This window comes from Rhagoletis pomonella, unplaced genomic scaffold (assembly GCF_013731165.1).
Source record: "Rhagoletis pomonella isolate Grant_MI unplaced genomic scaffold, Rhpom_1.0 Rhpom_scaffold_00002, whole genome shotgun sequence".
NCBI classification, from domain to species: domain Eukaryota; kingdom Metazoa; phylum Arthropoda; class Insecta; order Diptera; family Tephritidae; genus Rhagoletis; species Rhagoletis pomonella.
In genome coordinates this window covers 9,992,886-10,003,780 of record NW_023458556.1, presented here as the reverse complement: position 1 = coordinate 10,003,780, position 10,895 = coordinate 9,992,886, and the positions used below count along the sequence as shown (strand labels likewise).

At 39.6% G+C, this 10,895-nt stretch overlaps 1 protein-coding gene across 2 annotated transcripts; it reads left to right on the top strand.

Annotated features, from left to right (window-relative positions):
* Positions 1-7,731: 7,731 nt before the first annotated feature.
* Positions 7,732-9,425, top strand: LOC118733045 (actin, larval muscle). Of its 2 annotated transcripts, XM_036462218.1 has the most exons (3): positions 7,732-7,824; positions 7,946-8,892; positions 8,961-9,425. In XM_036462218.1, exons 2-3 carry the CDS (start codon positions 7,968-7,970, stop codon positions 9,164-9,166), a joined length of 1,131 nt encoding a protein of 376 aa, XP_036318111.1. In that variant the 5' UTR covers positions 7,732-7,824; positions 7,946-7,967; the 3' UTR covers positions 9,167-9,425. The 2 variants fall into 2 exon arrangements, with proteins under 2 accessions (XP_036318111.1, XP_036318112.1); XM_036462219.1 differs by lacking the exon at positions 7,732-7,824 and having other exon boundaries at positions 7,869-8,892.
* The last annotated feature ends 1,470 nt before the right edge of the window (positions 9,426-10,895 follow it).

Below are 10,895 nucleotides of genomic sequence, written 5' to 3'. Positions count from 1 at the left end.
TTAAACGTATGTATGTATGTATATCCACAAATATTACATCCAATTTGTGCGTGCAACAGCCATAGACCGACGCAGCATTTGACAATTTGCGGGCGCAGCGACGACGCGTCAACGAGGTTTGCATGCAACGCTTGCAACAACTACACTTGAAAATGGAAAATTAAAAACTCCGCCCCAAAAGCTGGTAAACGCAAATATACATACATATGTATGTACGACGCGCACATACATATGTCCATGTAGTTGTAGGCTGAAAAAAAATTCACCTAATAAAACTAAAAAGTAAAAATAATGTAAAAGAGGAAAAAAAAGAAAGTTTCGTTCGCGAGCAAAAATGCAACAAAATACTTACAACATAAATAATCGAATTTCATTGCCGATACACACAACACACACAGGAGGCGCTATGTACATACAAATGCAAATATATACATATATGTATGTATATAAATTGTAAGTGACATATGCAAAATACAAGTATGTATAAAAGAAGGCTAATTTTAATATACCCCTGCAAGAAATTGGCAATTAAAGAGACAAATCATGGTATGTTGAGAAAAATATGAACTATAGAAACTAGAAGCTGGTAAAGCAGTTGGAAAAAAGTGAGAAATTTCCATAGAGATACGTTATTGATTTTATTCGAAAATTCTTATACATACATAGACATAATAACAAGAATATATTTAAAACATACATTTCGTAAAGAAAATCTACTTGCTTGCACAAAAAAAATATTAAATATTATTATAGATAAAAAATTCTTATTGTTATGAGATGCTTTTTGAATTCATTTATAAAGTAGTTCTTCTTCATTCCATAGGGCAAGTAATTCATATTATCACATAGATTAGTGTCCATATGGCGAGCTCCGTAGTCGAATAGATAGGGCTGTTAACTGATATTCAGTAGGTCCCGGGTTTGATGCCAAGTTAGCGAAGTCTTTTTTTTAACTTTTAATTTGGTCACCTGAAAAATTTCGAAAGAATTGCTTGATGATTTTTTTATAAGGTTCTTCTTCTCAATATAGAAAAAATTTCTGTTGGAAGCAAAATAATAGAGATATTTTATTAGTTTTGTTCTAGTTTATTTATAAGGTCGTTTTTACTCTGTGTTGGCACTGTTCGACCTAAAATCGTCAATAGCTGATTTTGGCCAAATTTTAGTTGCTTTATAAGGAATTGTATCAGATTTCATATTGAAAAGTCTATCGAAAAATATGAAAATGAAATAGAGATCTGTAATGAGATGTATAATGGATGCAGAACAAAATGTAGGGCCCAAAAGTGCAAGGAAAGCTGAATCACAACAGATGGCCAATTTATGGAGTGGAAATTTCCCGCTCATTAAGTACCGTCGCCAAAGAAGTAGTCGGATTTCAGCGAGCCCGAAAGAACAACTAGTACGATGAGAAGTGTCAGGAAGCTGCAGAGAAAAAATATGCCGCCTACAGGGTCACGCTGCGATTGGACGCAACGCGTGCTATATTAGACCGCTATAGGGAACTGAAGAGACAAGCGAGACGTATTTGCCGCAATTATAGCCGCGGCCACTCACGTATGTGAGTGAAAGAGCTTGAAATGCTGGCCGACAGTAAAATACCCGCGAGAAAAGAATCGACGCCCATCAATTATTTGTCGAATTTAAAGCTGCTTTCTATAGCATTAAAAGGAGTTGCCTATACGCCGCTACCTCTGAATTTTGCATCTTCTCAAAACTGATACGGCTGTGTAAAATGACGTTGAGAAATACCACCAGCTCCGTTAGAATTGGGAAATACCTCTACGAGCCGTTTGCTACAAAATGGGGTTTCAAACAGGGCGACTCTATTTCATGTGACTACTTTAATTTGATGTTGGAGAAGATAATAATAGCTGCAGAACTGAACCGCTCAGGAACAATTTACTACAAGAGCATGCAATTGCCGGCTTATGCCGATGACATCGACATCGTAGGTAACAAAAACGTTGAAATCCGTTCTGCCTGTTCCAAGTTGGATAAGGAAGCAAAGCGAATGGGTCTGGTGGTGGTAAACAAGGACAAGACGAAGTATCTCCTGTCATCAAACAAACAGTCAGCGCATTCGCGCGTTTGGCACCCATGTCTGCTTGGGAACCACCGCTAATAATGTCAGTATGGAAATCCAATGCAGAACCACTCATGCAGAAAAGTGCTTCTTTTGACTGAGTAGGCAAGTCCTCTCTCGACGCACGAAAACCACACTCTATAAGTCACTCATCATGCCCTTGTTGCGGCTCTTGGAATATTCGAGGGAAAGATTCTGCGGAATTTTTACGGACTTTTACGCATTGGGGCCGGCGAGTACCGCAGACGATGGAATGAAGACCTGTATGAGCTTACAACGGCATGGATATAGTGCAGCGAATTAAAATACAGCGGCCCTGCTGGCTTGGCCATGTCGTTCGAATGGACACCGACGCTCCAACTCGGAGAGTATTCAACTCGGATCCCGCTGGTGGTAGGAAAGGAAGAGTGAGACCCCCACTGCGATGGAAAGACCAGGTGGAGAAGGACTTGGCTTCACTTGGCATTTCCAATTGGCGTCAGTTGGCACAGAAGAGAAGCGACTAGCGTGCTTTGTTGAACTCGGTCAAAATCGCTTAGAAAACATAGAAGTTTTCTATTGCAGTCACAACTCGAATTGGATTCACTTGCCGTACTTAACAATTGTGGTGGCTCCAAAAATGTGACTGGGTAAACCTTTACAATGGGGTCTCTTATAACAACCTTTTCTAATATTTTAATGCCCCAATAGCATTCTGTATTCTGAGCATCTTTGGGGTGGATTCCGTAAACCCACCGCTTGTTTTTTAACATTAACCAGAAATGAAAAGAGATTTCGTAACCAAAGGTTTTATGGAAAAGAACTATAAACTCTACAAATTTAATATATCTCGCATTCATTAAATTGTAGAATTAACCAAAAATTTACGTTTCTTGGAGATTTCATCATATAATTAATTAGTTTGATTAAGAGAACAAGTTCAGCCTTTTAGATTACTTAACTTACAAAAATTGCGAAGATATATATATCGTCGTTTAAAGTACAAAATCGCGTATCAACAAAATGCAAAACCGCTTATGTGAGGTTGCATAAATTACTTTCTAGAGAGTAAAAACACTCATATTTCAAAATGGTTCTCTTTTTTTTAAAGCACTCGATTTCTGGCTAGTATATTTCAGGACGAATGAATAAGGATTGAACCAAGCGCTTTTGTGAGCAAATCCAATTTTCGGCAGTAAATGTCAGTTACGCGGTTTTGCAGAATGGCGATGTGCGGTTTTGTACTTTAAACGACGATATGTGTCTTTCCATTTTTTTTCTTTTTTTTTGGATACCAACTGTATGAGTTGGCCAAACTGTGATTGCATTTTCCCGCAAAACTAAAATTTCGAAATAATCTACTACCTAAAGAGTTAAAAGTTTCAATTTAGCTCTCTCTTTTGAAGCTTTTCTGCAACTGCGTGACCTTAAATGCTTTTAAAAACAACTTTTAAATAAATGCGAGACTTTTTGGTAGCTTCCGCAACTATTGCTATTGCTATATATTTAAACGGCTTCTCTTGATTATTTAATAAAATATGAAATTTGCCAACAAGGGCCATTGTAACATAATAGACACGTACTTGTATATATGTATTTATTTACTTCCCTATCTTTCATTTCAATCAATGTGTTCTTGACTCGTAGAAATTGTGCTTGATATCTAGAATCGTCACGCTACGCTATGTGGTAAATAGTCCCATTCATAAACATCGCGATAAAAATTTCGCACGCTTTCCGCCAAATTTTCCGCGTCCTACACATGCCATGAATTTAGAATTTAAATTCATTTACAAATTAACACGTCCACATCTATCTCAATAAAAGCCATTATTAAGATGTTTGTTACGCTGCGATCTTCAATTTATAAGCAGAGACAAATTCAAGTGATCAAAGATGCGAGCGCATACTTCATAAATCAACAGCAATAAAATGAAAATTTCGCGCATTCGGTGGATGTTTCGAAATTTCGTGTGCCAAAAAAAGTGATCTATGCTTCTCGCAATTAAAAAAAAAATGACAAATTGTTAGCTTCTATGTATGTGTTGTTGCTGTGCACTTCAAGTGTACATATCGGACAATGGTTAGATGCACAAAAGCTATTCCCGTACACACTCTCTGCTATCAGCTAGTCCATGCCACGTCTATCTGAAAGAATGAATAGGAAGCCAATCGAAATTGCAGTTTTCTTAGCATTCGTCTGCTTAAATAAATGCTTGTGGCAGATTGCAGAGCGCAGTGTTGCATGTTATAAATAACGCCAGCCACTTGTCAGAATCGGCAATGTTTCGTCACCCGACCCCGCCACGATCGTTTCGCGAAACTAACTAACAAACTAAGTACAAAAATATGTATGCTTCCGAGACTTTATGCCTGGTGCGTTGATGTGCCGGAATGGCGAAATTTTCAAAATATTTTTGGCTCTGTGTAGAACTTTTCATTTTCGCTAAGGAATTTCGCTAAATTTACATAATCGTTGTTGTATTTGAATTGTTTTTAGTAGTCGAATACAATAAAGTGACATGTTAATTCAAAACTATGAATGTTTGTATATATGTATATGTTCGTATATTTAGATAATACCTGCAGATTATGTGTGAACATACATATTTTTGTATGCATATAAATGTGAAGACGTTTAATTTTGTGATGTTAATGATCTTCGAGAGAGCTATGTATATGTATATATTAGCGTATAAGTTCTTTCAGGAATACTCGTACATTAATATATATGTACGTATTTACGTATGTGTGAACGCATTTTTAAATGTCATGTACCGACGTCATGTCTTTTCGTAAAAGATTCTAATATTCTCTCCGAGAGTGTTACAGAAATCGCCATTTAAGGTCACAGCAAAGTCAGTGAGAGCGAAGGCACTACGAAAAGAAACCAATATCGAAGAGAATAGTTAGTCATATATTAAACTAATGATATCTAGCAATGGCATCTGCCAAAGCAGTGCCCTATTATTTCCCTATGAGGTCCGAATCCCACGTGATGCAAGAATCCCGAACTTAACTTAAACCTGGTGACTACATGTACGAATAACAGCGCCTAACAGTAAGACAGAGCTGGTCTATATCAATATTCACAAGGAACAGAATCCGGTCACAAATCTCACCTCGATTGGAGGCATTGAGCCAAGTACTTCAGCCTGATTTTACGTAGGAAGCTTTCATGAAACCCTAACATTAGGAAGAGAGGGGGCGCAAGAGAGCTTGGGAGCTATTGATAAGAGATTAAGTCTTTCCTCCAAAGTAAGTCGCCTTCGTTAAGCCTATGGAGTTCTCGCCTTGTACAGCGGACTGTTTTGTTATTAGTTTTTTTTTTGCCAGATCAACACCACTCTGGCACTTAACGCCCTGTTAAACAACTTGCCCTTTGATATTTCGTGGAAAATTGCTGCAGAAAAATTTTCAATTATGCTCTGGGAAGCCGGATGCCTTATAAGCTAGGCATCTGGATTTCGTCTTTGATTACACGGATTAGAAGCCATGGGAGCAGGTGTTAGCTCCGCTGAGCACCAATGGCTTACTCAGCCAGTTCAGCTATCGGTAAACAAAAACTACTATATGCTAGCCAGGGATGGGACGAAGGCGATTAAAAAAGGCATTTACGTTTGCAAAGCTGAAGATATCGCATTTATTACGGGGCTCTGTTAGGCCACTGTTCGACTGGAATTCCCACGTTGCTAGGAAAAATCCTCACTGTTGCAGTTGTCTAGAAGAAGTTTTTAATTAAGTGTTTGAGTCTATGATTACAAAAAATCTTACAGATGGATGAAATCTTACAGATGGATGGAATGCAATAGATATTTGATTTTTTTGAAATGAAATAGAGTTCAGTAAAAGCCCTCCAAATCGGAGCTTGACCCCAATAATTAGCTTTAGTAGAAACAACATAAAACGGCGGGACGATATACTAAAGTAATTCCGGACAATCAATGACGGCAGCAGTCAAATCGTAAATAAACCCAAGGGAATGGATATTTCTCCTGTACTCAAGAGAATTTAAATCTATAAGTTTGCAACGGGCTATATAGCGGAAGAGGGCCAGAGAAACGAAGCGGCTGAAAGGCAATAAATTTCCTCTGGACCCGTTCACGACGGACTCTAGATACCCGAGGTATATTCAAGCTTTGAACGAACAAGAAAATTTTCTATTGGCGAAATATGACTGAACCTTAATTTGTGAAAGTTTGTGAGCGCTACTCACACAATGGTTGCCTAGAAAAAACACACATAAATACATATGTATTTAATTCAAAAGTCGGTATATTTAGTTAAGGTAGAGAAGCATTTTGAAAAGAGTTTTGTTTTTGTACTAAAACGGCAAACATTTGTAGCGCAAATAAAGATACTCGTAACAAAAACCTTCAATTAAGATTTCTACATATTTCTCTGGCATTTATTTATGAAAAGAAGTATCGATTATATCCAAAAGGAGAAGTTTTAAAACCAAGCCAAACAAACCCAAGAAGCCATGACAGGAATTTCCTGGGCTAATATGCAAGTGCCTGCCTTGAAAGCCAAAATTTTTTAAGCAAGTTTAGAGTTTCTTTATAAAGGCGCTTCGTTTTCAAAAGTATGAAGAGTCTGCGCTCTTTTTAAGGCTTCCCTTGAGGGTGTGTATGTGGCTCTGTTTTGATCCTGAAGCCGCTTGCAGATATTTTCAAAGACAAAACGGAAATATTTTAGTGCGCCACATTTGCCAGATGTAGGTATTTTTTGGTAAAAACTGTTTTTTTTACAATACCTACTGGTCGCCATAGATGAAGGATTACTTAACACAATCAGGAAAATAAATAGGATCAGATGCTTTGGATAATGTGCCAATTTACTCACTTTTCCGCATAATTAACTATAATAAATTCAATAGCCTTCTATAAACTTCGCAAATTTTAATCTGTATCTATTTTTTCTTTGATTAAAAGTTTTTCTCAAACTGATCAATATTTTCTTTTTTTCCTGATGTTATCTTTTCTTCTCGATATTTTACTATTTTTTTGAACACATAATTTCTTAATCGCAATGATCATTAATCAACGCGAGGGCGCATACAACTTGTCAAGCAAACGTACGTCTCACAATGTGTGGCATGAATGATTTGCCCTGCATGCCACACCATCTATGGCGATCGTGCATTAGCCAAGAGTGTTTTCTCACTTCGACGCCGTTGCATAGCGAATTTATATTTATAATCAAATCAAAACAAAGCATGAATGCGAGTAAAAATTATTCTTGATCCTGCGCGCCTACATATGTACGTCGACGGCCCTTTCTCTGGGTGCCGCTGTCCGCACACATGCCAAACAAATACAATGACATTTGAAAATTGCATTACTTCTTGGCAACCGAATTTTTGTGTCTCATTTCGAAGGCAATCACAATTCATCCGAATAGAAGATCATCTCACTCGGACGCCCATCAAAATGTCTTTTTCAACAGCAACATTTATTGTGTTCCCTGTGTTGTTTTTCTGTTGTTGTTGTTCGTTTAGTAATATCATAATGCAGCAGTTGTCGTAAGTATGTGAATGAGAAATTTGCGATATGTGACTGATAGTGTGTGAAGTGGCATCAAAATGAGATTTGCGGTTCGTGAGAGCGTCGACACATTCGATTTATAAGCCGTTGCGACCCGCACTAAAGAATCACTTTGGTTGCTGTCACATCGGAGTTCACACGTTGCTGCAGGCATTCCCGTCCACTGCTCGTTTGGATTTTGTGTGTTTAAGTAGTTACTGTCGTTATATTTGTGTAAGTGTTTCCCTTCAAAGCAAACCCCCTTCGGTTCGGTTCCGCTACGAACCGATCTCCCGGGCGCATATTGGATATCGAATTACCCAAGCTGATCAGTGTTCATTTGTGTGTCTTATAGCGAAAACTTATAATCGGCCAAAATGTGTGACGATGAACCATCTGCTCTGGTCGTGGACAATGGCTCCGGAATGTGCAAGGCTGGCTTCGCCGGTGACGATGCTCCACGTGCCGTCTTCCCCTCGATAGTGGGCCGCCCACGCCATCAGGGCGTGATGGTGGGTATGGGTCAGAAGGACTGCTATGTCGGCGATGAAGCGCAAAGCAAACGTGGTATTCTCTCCTTGAAATATCCCATCGAGCATGGCATCATCACCAATTGGGACGACATGGAGAAAGTGTGGCATCACACATTCTACAATGAATTGCGTGTGGCTCCAGAAGAGCACCCAGTTCTGCTCACCGAAGCACCACTGAATCCCAAAGCTAACCGCGAGAAGATGACTCAAATCATGTTCGAAACCTTCAACTCGCCCGCCATGTACGTCGCCATCCAGGCTGTGCTGTCCCTATACGCCTCCGGTCGTACCACTGGCATTGTGCTGGACTCTGGTGACGGTGTCTCGCACACAGTGCCCATCTATGAAGGTTACGCCCTGCCACATGCCATCCTGCGTCTGGATTTGGCTGGTCGCGATTTGACTGACTACCTCATGAAGATTCTGACCGAGCGCGGCTACTCGTTCACCACCACTGCTGAGCGTGAAATTGTGCGCGACATTAAGGAGAAGTTGTGCTACGTCGCGCTGGACTTTGAGCAGGAAATGGCCACGGCGGCTGCCTCCACATCGTTGGAGAAGTCCTATGAATTGCCTGATGGCCAAGTGATCACCATTGGCAACGAACGTTTCCGCACGCCCGAGGCGCTCTTCCAACCCTCGTTCTTGGGTATGGAATCGTGCGGTATCCACGAGACCGTCTACCAATCGATCATGAAGTGCGATGTTGATATCCGCAAGGACTTGTACGCCAACAATGTACTGTCTGGCGGCACCACCATGTACCCAGGTAAGTGCGGGAATTGGTTTTTATATACATACATACATATGTTAAATGCTCTTTCTTTGTGAACGCAGGTATTGCCGATCGTATGCAAAAGGAAATCACTGCCTTGGCTCCGTCCACCATCAAGATTAAGATCATTGCCCCACCAGAGCGTAAATACTCCGTCTGGATTGGTGGCTCCATTCTCGCCTCTCTGTCCACCTTCCAACAGATGTGGATCTCTAAGCAGGAATACGATGAATCCGGCCCTGGCATTGTGCACCGCAAGTGCTTCTAAGCAGTCGGTGCAGTCACCAAACCAACACCAACAACCAGCTGAAACGAAGCGCCCTAAACGCTGGACTGGCCATCATTCAGCTACAGCTTGTCAAGCCTTCTGGCTTGTGGAACACATACATATCTACACATTAATGAGAAGGAATAGCAAATATAAAAAAGGAACATTAAACACAAACCCACTCAAAGTCAATCCCTCAGAATTTCTCTGTTTCTTTTTTCACGCGATTCGATTTTCTTTGAATTTATTTTCTAGATTAACGCAGTATTTGTTTGTATGAACAGAAATAAATTTTATTTGTTCGCCAGAAAACAACAGCGAAGTCTCTTTACTGGCTGCAGTTTCACTTCAAATGGTGGGGTGGGGGTGGGGTAGAGGAAATGGTGGCGGATGGCGGGCAGCGTTACACTTAACCCGAGCAGCTCGGTGCGCTTACTAAGTAAGCAATGTTGAATGGTTTTTTTTTTAGGGTTTTGATGAATAAGTGCACGCATTTTAGCTGCAGATTTTTGGATGTAAACTTTTTTGTTGTTTGCCGTGAATATCTGTGCTAAAGCATCCATCCACATTCACCATTCACCACTCACCATTCACACACTCGCTCGCTCGATGTTGCAACATTAAGCCATCGTCAAGTAGTGACATTTTAAAATTTACAATTGCAACTTTTAAGTGTTGCTTCTTATTTTTATCGGGCGAACGGGGTAATAAATGTTGCCAAACTTTGTACTTGATGACTGCTTTTATGTGTAGGTCCAAAATGGCCCGAGTGCTGCTCGATGTTCGTGTGATGCATATGTATGAGCGCTACACGAGCCCATAAAATGGTGATGTGCATGTTGGTGTTGTTGTTGTACTTTTTGGTGTTTGTTATTTGGATGTTGTTATCCATGCGCGCCATTGATGGCTTCATAAATGCCACGGATACTGTTGTTCTTTGCCACATTTATGTTGCTTCGTAAGCTTTTTGATGGATTTCAAGTGCTTTTTATTCTATGTGTGTGTGTACATACATACATACATACATACTTTATTTGTAAGCGATAAGTGGCATAGCATCCCTCCAAAGCGCGTTCCCGTCGCTGATGTATGTAGGTCGTCAAGTTCGCAAGTTTAATTGGTTGGACACACTTTATGAAGCTAACAGTTTGGCGCAGGGGGGGCGGAGGGGGGCGCTTGCTCGTGAAAGTATTCGAAATTTCTAAGAATTAATGTTGTCATTTACAACATTTACTTTGCAACAATACAACGTTGCCTTATGCCACTTTATTTGTGTCCAGTGAAACGAGAAATTGCTTACATACTTAAATCTGGATTTATTCGAAGCATGTCTTGAATAATGCTGAGATTGTAATTTGTAGATAAGACTGCTTGAGTTGAGCTGTTTAAAAATGCTTTTTATTTTATTTTAGAAGTACTTTTAGTGTTCTCGATATAAATCTGCTGATATTACTTTGAGTTCTAGATTATTATCTTTTTAAAATTTTTCTGTTCAATCAGAAACTTGGATTTGAGCAGTTTGTGCGCTAAGTGGCCAAACTCTACTTCTGGTCACTTCAAAATTGATTAGTCGCTTTCTGAGACAAACTGATCACGAGCAAAACTAATTCAAATAAAATAATTAAGTTTGGCAAACGTTGGCAGCTTATTTTTAGTAAACTTTTTTTTTATGCAAAAGACAGAAATGGACTTCTTTTAGAATAGTGACTGTCAAAGCATAGCTCACAGG

Coding starts and splice junctions, on each gene's coding strand:
- LOC118733045 (XM_036462218.1), top strand. CDS start 7,968: ATGTGTGACGATGAACCATCTGCTCTGGTCGTGGACAATGGCTCCGGA. Junction 8,893..8,960: donor CGGCACCACCATGTACCCAG/GTAAGTGCGGGA, acceptor TTGTGAACGCAG/GTATTGCCGATCGTATGCAA.